At 39.7% G+C, this 21530-nt stretch overlaps 2 protein-coding genes across 20 annotated transcripts in view; both read right to left on the reverse strand.

Moving 5' to 3' along the window:
* Positions 1-11306, reverse strand: part of entrep2 (endosomal transmembrane epsin interactor 2) — a 126834-nt gene extending 115528 nt beyond the window's left edge. The window contains exon 1 of one of the 4 annotated variants that reach the window (XM_088077021.1): positions 10032-11306. In XM_088077021.1, the coding sequence (XP_087933147.1) occupies positions 10032-10280 (249 nt within the window). In that variant the 5' untranslated portion in view covers positions 10281-11306. Of the gene's footprint in view, positions 1-2034; positions 2239-10031 lie in introns of those variants that run through there. The other 3 variants (XM_088077014.1, XM_088077018.1, XM_088077031.1) reach the window with 3 other exon arrangements.
* A 3185-nt stretch (positions 11307-14491) lies between these two features.
* tjp1a (tight junction protein 1a) overlaps positions 14492-21530 on the reverse strand; it is a 131034-nt gene continuing 123995 nt past the window's right edge. For 10 of the 16 annotated variants that reach the window (XM_088077054.1, XM_088077062.1, XM_088077084.1 and 7 more), the window contains 2 exons: positions 20835-20978; positions 14492-15946 (listed from right to left, as the gene is read on the reverse strand). In XM_088077054.1, the coding sequence (XP_087933180.1) occupies positions 15852-15946; positions 20835-20978 (239 nt within the window). In that variant the 3' untranslated portion in view covers positions 14492-15851. The remainder of the gene's footprint in view (positions 15947-20834; positions 20979-21530) is intronic. The other 6 variants (XM_088077064.1, XM_088077105.1, XM_088077098.1 and 3 more) reach the window with 2 other exon arrangements.

Here is a 21530-nt window from a genome sequence, read left to right on the forward strand (position 1 = left end):
TGACATCATCACAGCACATCTGAACAAAAGAGTGATGTCACTGCGGAGATTTTAAAAAAACACCAAGTAGAACTGAAACTGAACAGCAGTGTGATGATTGATGGAATCCATCTAATTAGTTGATCAATATGAGATTTAAGACGGGCCGATCTAGCCGTGAGTGGTCTGGCCTGAGAGCGTGTGTGCTGACCGCACTCTGCATTTAATCTAAACTGACAAGATGAGTAAAGCAGCTGAGGAGCCACGGCCTCTATTGACAGCTGGGAAGTAAAAGGCTGCATCCAAACAACAAACAGCCCAGTGGAGCTTTGTGTCGAGTCCCTGAATAATAGAATAAAGCTTTTGTCACACTGTTTGCAACTGGACGGCCATTAAATCATAAGATGCTGTGAAAACCGTGATGCCATTATATAATATGACAAATATCATCTTGCAAAAATAAGCCTTTTTTTCTTCACTGGGTGTCATATGAGAGGAGGATGAGCTTCTTCTGCAAACTGTGGAGGATCCGTTCACCTAAATATACATTTTAAAAACACCTTTTTTAGAAACCTGTTTCTAGTAATTCAGGTAGTGAAGACATACTGTTGACAGTGTGCTCATCGGATTGTCCTTATATTATAACAGAAGGATATATATATATATATACACACTAATATACTATATTAGTAACCAGGATATTGTTTCATGAAAATGTGTAGCTTTTTGATTTTTTTAAAGGTCCAGTGTGTGTGATTTAGGGGATATATTGGCAGAACTGGAATATAATATCAGTATGTTTTCTTAAGTGTATAATCACTTGAAAATAAAAACTGTTGTTCTTTTGTTTCTTTAGAATGAGAAGTCAAATAGGGAACAGGTCCCCTTCTATAGAAATCTCCATGTTGTACCTCCATGTTCCCAGGACGAGCAAACCAAACACTTGCTCTCGATAGGCAGCCCGTCTGTGATGAGAACCCCGTAAAAATCTCCTGAACAACAAACACTGAAGAAATTCAAACCAGGAGAAGTTTCAGCTGGTTGCAATCCTCGCTGCTAGATGCCACTAAATCCCTGTGAATCCTACACACTGCTCTTTAAATGTCATAGTTCAATGCTGTAAGTACCACAAAGTAAATGGACCTGCACTTGTTTTGCACTTTTCTAGCCTTCCACTTTTAGGCGAGGTCACATTCAGTCATTCACACACACATTCACACACTGGTGGTTGAGGCTACCATACAAGGTACCACATGCAATTTGGTGTTGAGTATATGATCCAGGGCTAATATGTTATGCATACTTTTAAAGCCAAACCACCAATCTTCTGATTAGTGCCCACTTTGGTTGCGCAATATCGAGATATTATATTTTATCCAGATATGAGACTGTATATAGTCTTAGATATAGGAAATTGAAATAAATGGTGTTTTTTTCTGATTTTAGAGGTTGCATTATAGAAAATGAAACTTATCAGACTGTTCTACTTGTTTTAATACTTGCCTTTACCCACTTGGTCATTATGTCTACATTACCAATGATTATCAAAAACAGAATTGTGTTAATATTTCCTCAAAATACCAATAGTAATTCTTACAATGTTGGCACGTTAAAGAGGGAATTTGGTATTAAAGAAACAGAAAACGGTAATTTTCGCGTCTGTTTCTCCATTCTAGCATTTATGAAGTGCTTTGGAGAGGGTATATCAAGATGTAGCCTTAATATATTGCAATATAATTTTCTACCCATATAGCCCAGCCCTGTCCACTCTACCACCTAAGCACACACAGCCGCCCACGTGAAACTGCGATGATCAGTGGGCTTGTCACGATAATTACATTATCGACTTACAGTGCGATATATAGACATGAACTCGATTATTCTGCTCCTTATGTTTACATGCGTGCATAAGAGTGTCAACAACATTTTAGACAACAAAATAAACAGCAAGGTTTCCCCCAACCACAATAAGAACTGCAGACAGCGACTCTCTGCTCTCTTATGCAAGTCGGAAGAAAAATAAAACAAAACGCCAAAGATCGTACGGTATCTTACCTGTAGTCTGCATCTGCAAGTTTGGCGTTGTAGACGCACAGGACTAAAAGGCTTTAGCTTGACAACCCTGGCAACGATCCAAAAAGTTTGTCGTTTGCATTTTTATCCTCCATGAAAAATAAAATACAATCCTCGACTCCGTAAATCCACAAACAAACCGCCCGGCGTCCCCGGATCACTGACATAACCGCGTGTAACCGGAACTTCGCTCAGCTTGTCTATTAGTGGAGAGGCATCACTTGGTTTTGTTTTTGTTGGCCAAAGTTTGGCCAAGTGTTAAACAGTATTTATGGACTACTTCGGTAAGGTTAAAAAAGTGCAAATAATGTATGAATAGACTCTAGAAAGGGTATACAATATTTTGAAATGACATACTTGTATTATTATAGTAGCCTATCATTACCAGCAGCAAAATGGTCACAAAATGACAATAATATAGTTTATTGCAATTATTTCTGAGACATTTTATCATCCAACAAAAGTCGCTATTTTGGCAGGCCTAACAATGATGATTGCCAAATACTTTGACAATTGAATAATCGTTTAAGTTGGGGGTTTTTTTTGTGGGTTTTTTTTAAAGCAGTATAGCCAAACATTTGGTCGTGTCATGATTATTAAATGTGAGAATTTTATGCTTTCCTTTGTCATACATCACCCATCACCCTCATTGTATTTATTATTATATTTTTATTGTATTCATCATATTATATATATAATATAATGACTACTATATATATATATATATGTGTGTGTGTGTGTGTGTGTGTGTGTAATAAATGAGGGTGAGGCACAAATCGCAGTGACAAATATCCCAAACACCTACACTAACTGTATGGCTAGATATCCCTGAACAAACAATGAGTGACTGTTTTGGGTGAACTGATCCTTTAATGGTTCCCTGCATCCTAATGAATATTCTACATAAATGAAGCTGTGTTGAATAATAAATGAAATAGCTTTTTATCCACACATGCTGCAAAATTAAATATGTAGATTTGTTTTTGACTATGGTAGCTTCTGTTTAAATCACCATGTGTTAAAACTTGCAGCTACAAGTAATTGTAACTACCTGATTGTGTTTATTCACATGCCATTTATTTTCTTTAAACAGCTCCCTACGTCAAAACACACAGAGTCAATAAGTTTTACAAGACCACAGTAAAAATATTACTGGGTAGCAAATGGACTATTAATTAATTAACTAATTAATGGAAAATGGAATTAATGTGTATTTCAGCTAAATAATACACTGGGTCACACAAACCCAAAGACCGAACATTTAAATGAATATTTGTTGACTATTTGTGCACTGCATTACATAATTGGGAGTTTATTAGACCGGAAACTATGACTCATAACAATCTTTCTTTTTAAAAAAAAGAAAATGCAAAAAACATCTTATAAAAAGCTTCACAGTAATAAGACAGTGAAGTGGAAGTATTGATATTCACTTTGGGGGCAGAGAAAAGACTGACTGAATGTATCGTAACACTTCTCTCTGCTTACTTTGATGTTATAAGTCTGACAACAAAAGCTAAAAGAAAAAAAAAATCACAAATAGTGCCTCAGTATTCATGACAACTACATCTAAATTTACTTTATTCATTTTACACAGACAGTCTGTTCTTCAAAACGATGGATATTTTCAAGCAACACTGAAGACTACACTATGAGGTATGAAGTATGAGTATGTTTGTGCACATGCATGTGTCTGTGTGTGTTTGTGTCTTAAGACCTGTTGCCAGGATACTAGCGAGGCCTAATAAGCCAGTTAATTAAGGATGATTCACACTCCCTTGCTGTAGAAAAAGCAGAACTAAGCAACTAAACAATCAAATTATACATTTCATCTGCTACCAGAACTGCTGCTCTCTTTTCCTCACTGAGACCACTCAGGACAAAAAGGTGCAACAACATGCAGCATTGCAAAAAAGATTTTCCTGTAACCACAAGATTGCATATTCCCAAATTCAAAGTCTTTCTACTGAAATAATTTCCTATGAAAGGCCTAGTACCACTTAACTTTATTTTCCAGGCTCACCAGTCTCAAGACAGAACAAAACACACAAGTCGATGAGAAAACCTGATTCTGTTTTTTGAATTTAGAGTCAAACTTCAAATCCTCAAAAAAACAGGAGCCCTCATCCATGTACTTACGCACAGTGTATTTGAGCGAAATGCTAACATGCTCACAAATACAGTATGACACAATGGATGAAGCCATTGTGATGTCACCCACTGTTTTGTGGACCCCATTTTTCAAACCTTGAGTTTGGCGTTATTTGGCGGTTGCCATCCTGTTTTTTTGGAAACAGGAGTGACCATGTTTGGACAAGAGGGTGGAGCTGTTGAGGATTGACAGGTGGATCTGACTAAGAACCCAAAGACATCGCTGTGGTAGCAACTTGTCAATCACAAGCTAACCAAGCCCTGAAACAAGCCTTGCCTTATCATCTATTTCACTCTAAATTTGGTTGACAAAACGGACGTCATGCTGTACGCTAGGAGACTTTACCTAAGGATTAAGAACATAAACTCATTAAGAAAATGTTTAACGAGGTGATAAATCAAGGAAAAAGAGGGGTCATTATCTGAACTTCTATACAGTCTGACTTATTTATGCAACTGGTGCAGTTGCCCCCTGCTGGCCATTAGAAAGAATGTAGGTTTAAGTCACTTCTGCATACCTTTGTTATTCAACACCAGCAAATAACATCGGTTGTGACATTTTGTGCTATGAAAAGCTGGGTGTTTTTTAGCAACATTCGCAGTCTTTTCCTAACCATAACCCAGTAGTTTTGTTGCCTAAACATAAGGGCCAATTCATTGCTCCTGCATAAGAGTGTCCACAAGGCTAAACGTCATCATCCACCCATGTCTGCAAGGGTTGGTAAGTACCCTATGCCAATGTCCGCGTGCAGCCCATTTTTTGGAACCAGCTGTAGGCACAGCGAGGACGCCGACTGTGCATGCTCCAGTCTCTCGTTCCAAACACTGCTGTCAAGCCAGCTGCAGCCGCTTAACCGTGGTGAAGTTAGTTTTAAGTTGGATATTTGACATTCACTCCTGACCTAGCTGCAATGTTGAGTTTCTCTTCAACTCAATGTCGGCATTGGAAGATGGTTTGCTCGTCTCATAGCCCTCCAGTTTACTGCCAGGGGCACGTACAAAATGTCATGGAAATCCATCCAAAGACTGTTGAAATATTTTGGTCTGGCACAAAGTAGAGACCTGCCCGACCAACGGATCAACACCACCATCCCTATAGTTGACTATAGCAAAAAATCAAACCGTTGCCAACTTTACTCCAACATGAACCTTTGCCCCCCTTCTACACACATTCAAACACACAAACAAAGACACTGAGAGCCTCCCAATATGCCCCCACATCACAACAGTGCCTTACAAAACACTTCAGAGCCGTCTATTCAAACACAAACACACTCTCCGGCAGATTAGAGCAGAATTTGCTGACGGTTGGTGCTGGAGATGCGGCAAAGAGCTGCCTCACAACAAATACCGAGAATACCGTCTTAAGCCATCTTTGTTATGGAACAGTCTGTAGATTTGGGATGTTTGGAGTGTTACTTTTAGAGCAGCTGTACACAAAATCAACATTCATATTCTTCCACACAACCAGTAGGGCGGGGGAGTGAGAACAGAGGAGCAGTAAATCCTTCTCTGGAGAGGAGAGGAGAGGAGAGGAGGTGTCAAAGTGGTACAGAGAGAAAGAGACTGCAAGCCTCAAAATCTAATGTGAATTTGTAAATGATGCCTGTAGTAACTCCTTCTGATGGATTTACATATTCTCATATTTTGTCTAAAGTGTCTTTATTCTCTGTGACAGGAAATGAGAAAGCAGAAGAGAGGCGGTTTGTGCATCTGTGTATGTGTGTTTGGACACTTGGATCAGTTCCGAGCTTTAATTTGTGGAGATGCGAGGTGAACGATAATTTGTTCTGCATGTCAGCTGCTGACAGCTGCAGGGGCCCTTTGGCTAGCTCGGCCACGTCGCCTCATTTATTGGCCAAACCATGCAGGGGGACGTGATTCACTGCCAACAGGTAAACCTGCTGGTGATGCCGCCAATTGCAGCAGAGCGGAGGCAACGGTATGGCGGTCCTCTGCAGCCTCAGAGCCTGCACCGCTTGCCATTGGAGCTCTGCGTCATCTTTTGTCACCAAAGATGACATCGACAGGAAGTGAGTGCGGCTGGCTGCTTGTATGCAGAGCTGAGTTACATCAGGGGAGTGGGATGATTACAGGCCTGGGGTTGGGTGCGAGGAGAGCAAGATATTGGTAGGATTAGTCTCTGTTGGCCAAGCAAGTGTGTGTGTGTGTGTGTGTGTGTGTGTCTGTGTGTGTGTGTGCTTGAGAGAGAGATATTATGCTGTCAAACACACGACTCTTAACATCAAAGCTGTAAAAGACATTTTTGTCCAGAGTGTGGAAAATCAGGAAGAGGGAGACAGATCCATTGATATGCACTGCACTGAGGAGGGATATATGTGTGTGTGTGTGTGTGTGTGTGTGTGTGTGTGTGTGTGTGTGTGTGTGTGTTAGGGCCCTACAGTGATTGCTCTGTGTAGGAAGTAAAGATTACGCCTTCTCTTGCTGTGACTGTGATGAAATCCCACAATGCCAGTCATCACACAGAGATCCTTAATGACGTCCCACAGTGACCACACACACACCTACACAATATGCAAACACACACACAGACACACACATAAACACACACAGGGTACACAAACACACGCACGAGTGCAGATAGGATTTGTTGCCGCCTTCCTCATTAGCTCAGTTCACCAACATGGCATGAAGCTCAACAGAAAGGCGTCATGGTTCAATGCTAAACTACATTTAAATGCTAACAGAATCACGTTGTTGAGAAGCTGGTTTCCTCCTGGCGACAGGGATGCTCGTCTGCAGGGTATCAGAGGTTCATAGAAACAACTTCACCATAGACACACTGCACTGCACGTTGAGCCACATCTAAGACGATTTTCTGTCACGACAGACTATAAAGTTGTCTGAATCTAAATCTGAATCTGAATCTTAACGGACTCCCTTCACACTGCAGTCACACACGGAGCCAGAAACAAAAAAATAGTCTACTTTACTACTCTACTCACACAGTCTACTCTAAAATTAAAATTACTAATTGATATATTAGCTCTACCTTAAAGCTACACAAGATGAGCTTTTGCATGCAAATACACTTGTCTTATTAGACTAAATCACAGAGCAGAGCTGCAAAAAGCATCCCATAACCCTAAACTGAGATGCTGTTGATGAATGTCTCTCAGCTGGTGAGGATTTTGCCTTGAATGTCTATGTGCCAGTATTAAAAAGTTGAAGGTCCAGTGTGTAGGATTTAAGGGGACATATTTGCAGAAATGGAATGTAATAATCATTACAATAATAATCAATAATCATTTCTTATGATTAATGACGATAAGAATAATGTTTTCGTGGCCTTTCGATGAGTTGTTTATATCTATACAGGGAGTAGGTCCTTGTCCACAGAGTTTGCCATATTGCACTGTTTTTTTTTCATGTAAAACTGCCGTATTCACAGCTTTCACTGGTTTACATCTGTGGGTCCATTTGTTCTGGAGAGGAAAGCCTTCTGCGGATAATTCGGCTCCCAGTAAAAACCTCCTGAACAATGAACACTGAAGGAATTCTAACCTGGAGTTCAAGCTTGACACGAGAGAAGTTTTAGCTGGTTGTAATCTGCAATCACCACCACTCGATGCTGCTAAATCCCCCAAAATCTTACAAACAGGGCCTTTAAGTTTGAGTGCAATCTTGCACCTGACTCAGTTTAAATTATGGTTGTTAACATTATCTTATGTACCATTTTCATGAGAATTCATCTCATGCAACTTCTCCATATCACTAACTGGGGCAGTTTGCATGGATATCCTTTCATTATTAGGTGAAGTTTTATTTTGTAGGCTATTTTGAAGTGTCTATCGTTACAAACCTAGAGTACAAACATATGGTTTTATGAAAAACAACAGTTTTATGTGAAGCAGAATTTAACTGAGAGTCTAAATTAAATTTGTCCACAGTTCTGTTCATCACCCTTAGCTGTAGAAGCAGGCAGATTAATGGTCTCCCGAAAGATAAAAAGCTTTGTTTGTTTTGAGATTTAAATGAGATTGAAGATGAAGGTTTTATTGCTCATTATATGAAAATTTAAGCACTACTCTTTTTAGTACAACATCCTTCATCTCTGATGAATTTCCACGAGAAAACTTGAGTTGTGTTTAGAGAGAAAGCATTTTTTGTGGCAGGTTTTACCTCTTTGTTTGCAGTGTAAGATTATGTGTAAGTAGTAATGTTTTTGTGTTTTTTTAAGTCCATGTGGGCTGAGAACTTGTGCACGACACAATGTATAACTAACAAAACAGGCACAGTCAGGGCACAAAGATGCATCAGGTTTAGGCGCAAAGATAACAGGGGGGTAAGATTCAGCACAACAAGCCAACAGACCTCAAATCAGCCCGGGGCCGTGATAACGAATGTGCAGTGACCTTTGCTCTCTGACCCCTGTGGTTACTCTCCTGTAACTATACACTCCCACACACACACACACACACACGGACACACACACACTAACACATGTCCACTTCCCCTCATTTTTCTCTCTCATACGAGAACATCTATTCAATGACACATTACAATCCTGTACGTCTATACTTGTGAGGACCCTCATTATTCTGACATGAACCTTTGGAGATCTGTCTGAAGGTGAGGTCCCACCAACCTGTCATCATTTCCCAAAAATGTCCTCAAATCAGTTCTCACAAAGATGCATATACAACTACACACAAACACAGATGGCCCTGGTGCCACAGACCCTCCCTCACCCCTGCACTCTGCCCCGCTGCTTCTATAATTAATGGAACAGACCTGCTCCGGGTCGCAGGCAGGAAATCAGGGAAGTGAGCATTCATAAATATTTACAGTAACCGACATGAAAATTTCACATGAAGAACACACACACAACATCTCAAACATGTCCTACTGTACACAGAGTAAGGAGTGCTATAGAGTGTTTAAAACACCGTCGTACTTGATTCTCTGTGTGTGTGTGTGTGTGTGTGTGTGTGTGTGTGTGATAATCAGACTCTGAATCCTCACAAATACTGTACTGTGCAAAAGTCTTAGGCCACCATAGATTTGTTGTTAGTTAAGTTGTAATTAGGATAAAGAATACAGAAAACATGTAGAATGCATTAAAACACCAAAAAAGTCACAAAAAAATGGCTTCTTCAGACTGAAGTCAATATTAAGTGTGAAACATGGAATCATACAACCATAACAAAAGGGAGATCAAACAATCAATACTGAGCTTTGTCCTGAATGCAACCTGGTGTAAGACCAGAAGATTAGTATTGTAAATCTCACATTGTTTGCCCAAAAGTGTTCAACACATGCTGTAAAAAAGGGAGGTCACACTAAATACTTGCAAGTTAGCCTGTATTCTGGAATATTTGTGTGTATATATATATACACACACACACACACACACACACATATATATATGTATATATATATAAAGTTTGAAGTGGCTGAAGACTTTTGCACAGTACTGCAGTTGCCAAAGATTAGCCTCAAAATTCATTCAAAAAACAGATTTCTTCTTTTCCATGGAAATTACACACCAATTATTTCAATCCCACCTGAGGCTAAAGATCTGGACCTTTCTGAAATGCAAGAATCACTAAATCAAGGTATACCATTCCTGAAATTCTCAGTCTGCAGTGATCATTTTTGGTCTTTATGTTAATAGCCAATAGCCTGTGAGACCAATGTGGAGACATGTGACAAATATCCTGATTTTATAGATGCTAAATTAAACAACAGCAAATTACTAGTGTTTCAATAGCATCATTTTTTTTAGGATGAGGCACCATCTTTTCAACTTTAACTGCTTAATTCATGCCATAAAACATAATTGTGTAGCTAATCGTTGTACTCACAGAGAAACCAGCCCAGAAGGGACACGAGTGCCGGACTCTGGGAGATGTGGTGAGCGCCAGAGCCGCGAAGCTGACGGCCAGGATGAGACTCCCAAGAACCATCTGAGACACCCCTAGAGCCAGCATGATCCTCGTCCGGGTCCGGTACTCCCTGAGCCGGGACAGGCTGCGGGACAGCGACGCGGGGCTGAGGGAGCCCGGGCCGCTGATGCCGCTGCTGCCGCCGCGGGGCAGCGCGTTCACCGGCATTGTCACTGAACGGTACGAGCAGCAAACACAGCAGAGCCAAAAAAGGACAAAAACATCCACAAAGAGCGGAGTGGTTGTGTTTCAGTCTGCAGTGAGCTGGTAAACGGTGTGACTGGAGGTCAGTGTCCGGTGTGGATGATCTCCATCAATTAAGATCCTCGCTCCAATTAGAGATGCGCTGCGGCGTATGGGAGGAGAAAGGTGAGAAAAGAGCGGACTGCACGAGGCACCAGATGTTTACCATAACACACACAGAAAGTGGCAAGATTTTGAAGTCGAAACACAAAAAATAAACCACTGGAGTTTTCTGCTCCAGCAAAGAGTCCATTCCTCAAAAGTCCAAAAGGGCAAAAAGAAGGAAAAAACGCATCATGCTACTGTCAGCCAGCTTTGCACCATTGTCATGCTGTCATGTTCGCCTCTGCAGCCTCTCCAACTACTCAAAAGCGAGCGATGAAGCCGGGATAACACGAAAAAAAAGGTGTACTCCTTGAAAAATAAACAGAGAAAAACGTTTAGATCACGCCGATTTAGGCAGATTTTGGCGTGTAAATATCCGCAGGTCTGTGCAGCGAGCAGCGTTTGCTCTGTGTGAGGCACCAGCCGTGGTTTTCACAGACGACAGCAGATCTAGCAGCCAGGACAGGAGATGCACACTGCGTATTGGAGATGTGCCACTCTGCGCGTCTTCATGGCGGCGGGGCTGCGCGGAGTGTTTTACTACGATGTAGTGGAAGAGGGGAGGAGGGCTCGTTACTATCAGGCAACATCAAAAAAAAAAAAAAAAAACTGCGCGTGATTCGTTACACGCTGCTGGTGATGTCGCGGTGGATGGAAACGTGGATCATCACGAGCATATTAGCCAACCAAGATGTGCGGTTCGTTTTTTGAGTAAAGGGTGCACGTTTTGTGTTGTGTAAAGGATTCAGTCAGAGTGTTACTATTTCATCATGTAACCAGGACTCGGGATATTTCAAGTTCAGGTGCTGCCTTTTTATAAAACAAAGTGAGTGTAGGTTGAGCTCAGCTCCAGCCGCAGCATCCACTGCATTGTCATTGAACACTGGCTCAGTTATCTGCCCTTCACTGCGCAGGCTGCAGGTAACCATGCAGGCAGGTAATGACTGCGACACACCTGCTGAGGATTTTACCTAAAGAGCTCCTTGAAATTAGACTGACTGCACATAGTTAAATAATTAAAGGTGATTAGAAAATGTCCTGACAGTTTCCTCTGTCTTGTGACCAATTTAAAGAAGGTGTGGACATGAGTTGTGAGCTTTTTTCTTTCTCTGAGTTTCATTTAAAGGATATTTCGATTCTTGAAGATATGAATGAATTCAGTATTTTCACAAAAAAAAAAAAGGAATTTCTCTTTAAAGGGCAGTGTGTGGGATTTAGTGTCATCTAGTGGTGAGAATTGCAAACAAATGGACCAGGTAACTAAAACCAGTAAAAACACACGCTAACCCAGCACCAGCTAATGTGTGCTCACCTTTTTTCTCTAATTTAAGACCCTGATGTTCAGGAGATATTTTTTTTTACCAGGAGCTGATTTATCTGCAGATGCTTCCTCTTCTGCAAAATAAACAAACCTGGTAATTTAAATAAGTAAAAGCACAGAATAAAGCACTTTCATGTTAATAAAAAAAATGTGTTTTTTAAGAGTAGTTTATGTTCTTGCCGCAGGATGGACTCGAACCTGTGGCCCTTTGCTGCATTTCTCTCCCCCTTTCACTCAGTAACTTCCGTACTATCAAATAAATGCAAATGGCAGAAAAAAATCATCTCAAAATGCAAAAACTTGAATGGTCCTATCTAGAGCCAGTTTTGGTTTGTCCGTCCTGGGCTACTGTAGAAACATGGCGGTGCAACAGCGTGGACTGCGTGAATGAGAACCTGCACCCTATTTAGAAATAAATGGCTCATTCTCAGGAAACAAAACACAGAAATTATTATTTTCAGATAGTTAATGACTTAATAACACAGGACCTTCAGTCTGAGACTCCTCAGTTTATCTTGGACCAAACCCTTTTTAGCTTGAGAGCCACTGGCAGCCTTCATCCTGCAAGGCTTCTTAATCTGTGCAAATGTTTCATCATATCATAACTTATAGTTTTCTAAAAGCATTTTAAATTAACGCTATTTTCTACTTATCTTGAACATATTTCGCTCCCCGTTACTCATCACATGCAGGCCCTATGGACTGAAGGAACACAATGCAAATACTGAAATACATTAAAATCACATCTGAAGGACTTTGTATTTCTGACCTTGTGCGGCACTCATTCGGAGCTCAACTGCACCATCTAGCTGTGAGGCGTGAGCCATGGTGCTGTGATGTCCATTAATGAAATTATACACAGCCAAACGTGACCCTCTCAAAGCTAAAATAAAAAGCTATAAAAAGATAATTACTTAATTAGTGAAATGACAAAATTAAACTGCAGTCATTTTGAGAAGTGTCTTTTTTTCAGACGAAAATGGCCCAAAATTCAGACTCAACCTCAAAGATGAGTATTAGGCGTTTTTCTTTGTCTTTTGTAACATCAACATGGCCGCACCTTATTTAACATCAATTTCAAGGCTTTCCCAAGGACCTCCAGGCCCAGTTTGCTTCAGGACCAAACACAGCAGTTTAAGACACAAATCAAGGTTGGTTAAAAAACAGCTATTTTTTATAATGAGAACTAGCAGGCTTTACAGAAACTCACAAACAACAATTAAAAAAGAGAAGAAAGAAAGTATCAAAACTTAATCTGCATCTGCAAAAACATGCAAATTCAAGCACTTTTTCTCACCCATGTCTGTTTTTCAGAACCTTTCAAGGCCTTTATTTTTTCACTGTAAATTAACAATCCTTCAAAGGATTTTAAGTACCCATGGGAACCCCTCTATTAACTAAATAACCCATCTTTGTGTTTTGGGAAACCAAACAAGCAATTTTAAGGGTCTGGCAAATTCTGATGAGCTTTTTTCACTCGTTTATTGATGAAATGAATAATTGTTTAACAATAAAATGTCAGATTAACTGACTGTGAGGTGTGTACTGATCTATGGGGTAGAATAACATCTTTTATAAATCAACTATTCAGTGTCTCCCTGAGCAAGAGCCCAGCCCACTCAATGCAGGGTATTGACTCTAAAATTTTAGATACATGGTTTCAGTGGTGCCAACTGGCCAATTTAACAGAAGGCAGAAATCACAGCTCATTATTCAAACACTGCAGTGCAACAGTACAGTAGGAGACCAGGCTGTTAAAAATATGAAGATGTCTTAAAGAATTTCTTATAACCTTCAGTTCAGACAAACCATTGGACCCTAACATATAAAAAAAGAAAAACAGGATTTCTACAGTTTCAGGCATGTTAGATTTAAGACTAAAGTCTTTTTTCAATGCCCCTCCAAATGAAATTTAAGACCAATTTTGCAACAACCAAAAATGAAGAAAAAGAAAACGTGAACCATCAGAAACAATGGTTGGGGACACTGTTGCCACTTAAATTTATTGTGACATAAAACATGATTTCTGTTGGTGACGCTGATGTGAGAGAATTTTCTGTCTTTCAATGAAAAAGAAAATGTTACCAATTAATTAGAAATGTAACAATGCAACACCAGAAAAAAGGATTAATGAAATAATTCTTCCCGTGTTTTTAGCATTTTTAAGATTTTTGAAAGACTAGTTTAAGCCATTGATACTAATTAAGGCCTTATTTTTAGATTACTGAACCAAATGCCATCCTTAAAAAGTTTTAAGGATGTGTGGGGACTCTGGGAAAGAAAGCAGCAATCACAGCCACAGCTTCTTGTTTTAGAACGAGACTAAACACTTTACTTTGTAGAAAAAAACTTCCTTACAGTCACTCTTTACTTACTTTAAAAATGATTTTATTTATTAATACAGTGGTATACTTAAAATTGTGTTGCAGAGGAGAAAAAAAAAAGTCAGCCACACGTGAAGAGCTAATATCCAATTAAAGCCGTGTTATATCTAAAAATAAAAATGGTACTGGTGTGCCATACATCATATATTGTCTATTAGTACAAAAATACATTTAAGGGCACACGATACAGCATCCAGTATCACAAATCAGTGAGGGGGACACTTTGAGAGCACACCCTTTTTAAAAGAACATGTTTTAAATGTATTTTAGCCCAAGCACTTTCCTGATCCTTAAAGAGCCATAAAAAGACTTTTTCTTTGTGTGTGTGTGTGTGTGTGTGTGTGTGTGTTTGACCATAACATAGCGTGTGAATATACTGGTAGAAAAGATGTGATGTATTATCGTTAGGTTACAAGTTCCAAGGCTCGAAGGTATATCCATAATACAAAGATAACCACGTTCACTTTCTTCCGCTTTTTAAAACATGTTTTCTCTAAGTTTTATACAAAAAAGAAAGACATACAAAAAGTTCATTTACAAACAAAAGAAACAAGGCAATATGCTAGCTTTATTTACAGCCACTTCTTTTCTGTTTTTTTCTTCTTCTTTAAGTAATGCATAGCAGATAAAAGAAGAGCATACCTTTGTTATCCTTTATAAACTGTTATTGTGTGCTAAACCCAAGTTCATTTATACAGTGGGTTCACAAAAATGGCAAAACAAATGACATTATACCATAATTTATCATAACTTATTTTGTTTTTCTCAATGAAAAGTGAATAATCTGCAGATAAGGCATCACTGCTTATTTGTGTGTGAGTGCAAGAGTGCACAGAGAAGAAGAAGAAGAAGAAGAGCGGAAGAGGAGAGAGAGAAGTAGATGTGAGGAAGGAACTGAGGAGGCTACTGGACCTGAGTAAAGAACATGCATAGATCTCCCTCAGGCTGGAAGGAGAGACGTGGTACTCTGTAAGAAATTATGCTACAAGATATCACTGTAGGAAAAAAAGGAAGAAGGAAGAACGTCTCTGAAAAAAGTGTGCTGTTTGGGTTCGTTTCCAGCTCATGTTTTGCTCACTCCTTCGGATACTTGTCACCCTCACCGGTTCGCTTCACGTCTGTCTCAAACCTTCATTAAAATCCCCGCAGTGTGGAAAAAACGTGGAGATACATGTTTGTATACAGTCACCCGAACTGAAAAATAACAAGATGTTGACTTGTAATTTAATTCACGAGTAACATTTTAGTAAATTTCCTCTATTCTACTATATATACTGTATGCATATATAGCATAAATATACCAACACAGATTTTTGAAGCACGTACACTGCCTCAAAAACCATCCAATCATCTATATTCATGTAAATAATTACATTAAACATCGCCTTATATATAGTGTCAATCCTCAGTGGCATGCATCCATGGTTTCATTTCACATCAAAACTTCAAATTGGGGAAAAAGTTTAAAGAACAGCTTGTAACGATCATCGCCTTCATCCATGGTGCAGTAAACAGCACTAACTGGATATCCTTCATACTCCATTATGTTGTGTGTGTGTGTGTGTGTTTGGAGTGCATCTGTCAGTGTGTGTGTGTGTGTGTGTGTGTGTGTTTGTGTGTGTCCATCCTCTTCATTCGATCCCCCACGGTTCCACATTCAGTAACATCACACCTGCCGCTCCGTCCTTAAAAGTGGTCGATGAGCACAGACACACAGTTGGCTCCCACCAGGTAGTTTGGGTCTCCAGGGAGAGACTTGTTCTGCCAGCTTTTTGGGTCACCTGCGGAGAGACAGATGGGGAGATAATGAGCAATAACAGCTGCTTTTTTTTAATGTCAAATTCAAGCTCCAAGGCCCTGTCTACACGAAGTGAGATATTCTGAAAAAGGATAATTTCCTCAAAATATTGGCCTCTCACCCAAGTGCAAACTGAGTTTTGGGTCACTAAAACGAAGATTTTTGAAAACACCTCCGGAAACAGTTTATCGGTGTGGATATGTAAAACAAAGTGTTTGGGGAAACAATATCATTTCCTCAATTTGCGCATGTCCATTGTTGCTTTGTGTAATTAGCTTGCACCAGAAACAGCAATAATGTTGGACTGCCATCTGATTCCATTTTTTCAGGCCAAGCAGTGCTGAAAAAAAACATCGTCACCAAATCACAAGTGTCTGCTGCACCCAATCTTACTTGGGTTACCACAGCGTACATGGTTTAAAGTTGGCCGGACATGGACAGATAAATCTTGATCAGGCCTGATCAAACCAGCAGATGTTGGGGACATTTTTGACAAGTGGACTGATATCAATGAGGAGCAGAAGGAAAAGTGTGATCTCTGTCATTCTCATATCGAAGGGGAATCAACTTTGATGAGATCTCCAGTACGTGTTTTGAAACCTGTGACTTTTTGTACGTGTTTTGAATGAGAGAATGAGCGTTTTAATCGCTGCTTTTGTGTTGCTGAACTCCTGCTGTTTTTCCACTCTATGCCCTTTGCATTTTTGCAGAAGTGCAGCGAATGCCTCAAGTTAAAAAAAAGGAAAGAACTTCCCATTATTCAATCAAAAGAATTGAGAGGTGGGCTTTCTGTGATGCTGATGACAACCAGTGTACAGTGTACAGCGTTATGCTTACGGTAGCTCACTTTCGTCGTCACCAGAGCTGAAAACATCTGAACAAACTGTCGCCTCAACTGCTGTCTAACATTTTACCGACCGTAATTAGGCCCGCAAAGATCCCCGTTTCCCTGTGTCCAGTGCCTGAGTGCCCTCTGGCTGTCCATTTTTAATGCAGATTTCAAGGTACAGATTTTTTGAGTTTACTTCACAGCAAAATAGTGGTTCAGATAAAGACAGGTGATTCAGTAGTTGCCTAGCAACAATAAAAAAGGACGCTTTAAACTGCAAAACACGCTCTGTCTGATCAGGGACTTAGCCTGCACGCTAAACTATCTTTGTGAGATTGCTGCAGACAGCTAACACTGGTCAGTATTTATAGATGCTTTGCACTCTAGTGTTGACAGAGATATTTTGTAAAGCAACTGTCACGTGGACAGAATTTGTTTTTTTTTAAAGAAAGGGGCAAAATATCCATTTTCAAAAGTATCTGTATCTATGTAGACAGGGCCAAAGGCATTTCATAAGCACTGTACACTTGCTACTACTACTACTACTCTTCACACCACAAATCTATTGTACAACAATCTCATGTACTACTAGCCTCATGTTAAAACAGCACTGAATGCAGCAGAGCATGACTGTTTCTATTGTCTCTGAGCCACATCAAGTTATATCACATGGTTTTGTGGCCAATAAAAGCAAGAAAAAGCAATTTAATATCTTTATTGAACGTCCTCAGCCTCTTGCTGGCTCCAAATTAAACCTCAGTCTCTGCGAGGTCTGAGTGTAATTGCAATTATAAACATACAGGTCTGTGCCAAGAGGAAAGTTCCAGTAATCAATCAGAGTAAGCGGAGCCAGCTTGGCACAGCTCCACTGATATACTATACACACACTGTATTTAAAGCCTCCTCATTGACTGTCAATCTTTAACTGTCAACCTTGTGTAAAGTCTGGGGGACATGGAAGAGAAGAGATAAATGTGACCTGAGGAGCGTCTCCTGTTTCGGGTAGGCAATATAAAAGGCAGAGGGGGAAAACCACACACATAGTCTCTTTTTTTCAATTTCTAAAGGTCAATGTTTTGTCACTCTGGCTTATTAGCAGTGTGTTATACCCTTTTTCCACCAAAATTAGTGTGTGTACACAAAACCTGCAAACAGGAGATATATGCATTTCCCACTGCCAGTTGGCTATAGCTGTGTACACAGCTCTGCAGCAGACGAGTATGCCTTTCAGTGTGTGTATGTGTTTTTTTTTTTTATTGGTGTGTCATGTTCGATGCCAAGGACAGACCGGAAAACAGGTAAACTAACAGTAGAAAGCACTACGGGGGCCAGTGAAAATGTTACAGCGGTTTTTCAAACTTTTGGACTAATTTGGGATCGATGTTCTAGCGCTGCTTGGGCAGAGGCAGTGGGTATTTTCTGGTGACCCATGATTGCATCGCACCTAAAAAGACGCTGAAATTAGCACCCTGGTGTTGTACTTCCACCATTGCTAATGGAAGCATATTGGAGATGAAGCTAATACATTGTGTTGACAACTGCAATGTCATTTGACCAGGGAGTGAAAGTGGACTGCAACCTTTTTTGGTAAATAAAAAAGCCAGATGTTAGCTGGTGGGTTCTTGTGTAGTGTGGGAGGTGCTTATATCATAGGTGTTCAAGTTCTCAATAAAATGAGATATTGCATAATTTGATGTCAGTGTCTCCCATTTCAGTGGTTTCGTTTCATCCTGTTCTACATTACGAGAAGTCAGTTCTTTGACAGAGATCAGCTGTATCACAGCGGCCCTGATTTTAGTCTGTAAGTAAACACAATGATCTGCAGAATACCAGTTTACACAGAGAATCAGCACTAAGATACAAAGAGTCATATTGGAGGAAAAGGGAGAAGCAGGGAAAGTGAGAAGAAAACCAGAAAAGGGACAGGAGGAGGCCAGAGAGTGGCCTTGCTTTACAATAAGAGGATTACGAGGCAGCCCGATAATCCTCCCACAATTCAGCGGACAACGGAGTGAGCTCACATCTCATTCAGCCCTCCAAGTCTCATCCTTAAAATGAGGCTAATTAACAGCTAATCCTGACCACTGCCAAAATTACCACTGTTTTTGAAGACGTGAGATGTGAGAGGGACACTGAAAAGGGAGAGGAGGAATTAAATACTCTATTAGCAGTTTTTTAAAATTTTTTTTAAAACTTTCTTTGCAGGAGCTCAACTTCTTCATGAGTTTAGGTCATTGCATAAATGTTTATTGCTTATCAATTTTACTGCTAAACTTGTGAAGTCCTACACAGAAATCTTGGTGTATTCTTTGAGTCTGATTTACAATTTGACAAACAAACTGTCAGTTTTCAAAGCTTGCTTTTACCATCTTAGATCACTTGCTAAATTAAATCTGTTTTTAACATTTTATACCATTCCTCTACAGATTTGGACACTTTAGTCCATGATTTCATTTTCTGTGGCATTCATTACTGTAATTCCCTCTGTGCGAGAATCCGTCAGTCAGCCCTCTCTCGCCTGCAGCTTGTTCAACACGACCTCGTGGCCCCTCAGATCTGGTGACCAATCATTGCTCTTCATTCCCCGCAGCCAGTTAAAAACCAAAGGTGATCAAGTATTATTGATTGCTGGCTCTAATAACTGTCCACTAACAATTAGATCTTCCCCTTCCATGAATATCTTTCAATCCATGTCTTTTCTTTAGCCTTTCAATAATTATGATGACATGACTGATCACACAGCTTTTTATTTTGCATGTATTTTGTTTTGTTGTTTGTGCAATGCTGTTATGAGTTATGGTTTAATTAAGATAGCATATGCTTTTACTAATTTACTTAAATTCTCTTATTTGAGACTGTATTTCATCACAAATTTGTTTTATTGAACCATTTTGTAAGGTGCTTAAGTCAACATTTCTTTGTTTTTAAATTTTCTCTATAAAAAACAGTCTTGACTTGACTAAACAGAAATCTAGACTTCATACAGTACTTTACTTTGACTTTTTTGGGAATGTCTTCATAAGGTGGATAAATCTTTTCTACGGCACTGGTTAACTCACATTTAAAAAAAACAGAATTAGAATTAAGTTATCTGGAGTTTTTTTGATGCCATAAGTAAAAAAATTATTAAGGAATTACAATTATCTGAAGGGATTTGCCTAAATCATCTCCTGCAGCCCCTAAGAGATGCGAATGGTTTATTTGTTTAATTATTTTTCCTTCCCTGTTTTTCCAGATCCAATTTAACAGCCAGGATCCTTTTAGTAAACAATCTGAAAAATAAATTAACTTGAAAATTCATTTTCTTGCCACCTGAAAGCTACTTCAAATAACAGGAAAACCTAAGAGGACTGAGGCTAAATTTAGAGAGCTCAATTTCGACATGGTAACAGGATGTCTTTGTGTCACATTATTTTTTAGTTTGCATGATAAAGACAGGCATTATTGGTTATGACAGTGTCCCAATTTCTGCAGAGATCTATAAAAGCTGTTCTTCAGGTCAGGATTTGGGTGGCTATGTGAGAAAAATCACTCTGTGCAGAGCAGCATGCATTATACATCTACCTGATGAAATTAAATTAATATACAGCCAAGTGTCTGATGAATGCATGAATGTTAAATGAAATAAGAGAAATGTGTTAAAATGAGTCAAGAGGAGAAAACCAAGATAAAAATACTGCAATTTCAGCATGTGGAAGCAATGAGGAGAAACTTTGATCTGAGCACCAAATACAGTAAATCAGTGATACAGTGAATGAGAGATTGAGTGGGTGAGTGAACTAGTGTCAATGATGAAAATGAATCAACCAAAGCCATAAATTCTATATTTATATTAAAAAAAAGTTTTTACCCCTAGATTGATTCACAGACATGGTGACCAAAATATGTTATTAAATTTTATTCTGAATTGATTCCCATTGAAGAGAACCAACACTAGGGGTAAAAACTGCAAATAATTAGAATTAAACAGTGACCCACAACCCTCAAATTGTCACACAGCCAGCCCAAACGACCCCAGAAGAACAGAGAGAGCACAGCATACCCGACGAGGAGTCGGAGGATTTTAGAGCAAAAGACCAACCATCAGGGGTCATTGACGCACAGTGAGGTAAGCGCAGCTCCACAGGCTTCAAAAACTTGAGGCCGTGAGGTCCACACATCACCAGAGGGCTGAGCAGAGTCTCTCCTGTGAACACAAACAGAATTCAGGACGATTAAAAATGAACACACAGGAGCAGGTCTTCAGTGCAATTGTTCTCAGACAGTGCTGGCAGGCTTTTTTTCTCTGGGGATATTATGGAAGTCTTGAGCCCATTTTAGACCAACGATTTCAGATGAAATGAGCTGAAACTTGCAACTATTGGCAATGCACCAGCCTGCCACGCTCTGAAAACTTGCCCGTTTACACCAATGCGACTAGACAGGATGGCACATCCACAGCAGTAATCTTCTCTACTTCTGTTCCAACTTCATTTAACAACTCCAAAAGCACAGGCAGTTTTTTTTAAAATGGGCATACAGGACCAGCAGCAGTGGCCGACCGTCCAACACAACATACCATGAGAATGACAAACGTGTTAACAGTTATGGGGATGTAAATGAGATGGACTCTGCGGGGATGGAGACAGTTATCAGAGAACGCCACAACAAGCGAACATGCTTTGACAATTTGTAGCTGACATGACTAGCTTAGACTAACTTCACTACAAGTGGATTGGCTCTTGAAACGTGATGTAAC

This window comes from Plectropomus leopardus, chromosome 1, assembly GCF_026936395.1.
Source record: "Plectropomus leopardus strain MGB_pleo_1.0 chromosome 1, ASM2693639v1, whole genome shotgun sequence".
NCBI classification, from domain to species: domain Eukaryota; kingdom Metazoa; phylum Chordata; class Actinopteri; order Perciformes; family Serranidae; genus Plectropomus; species Plectropomus leopardus.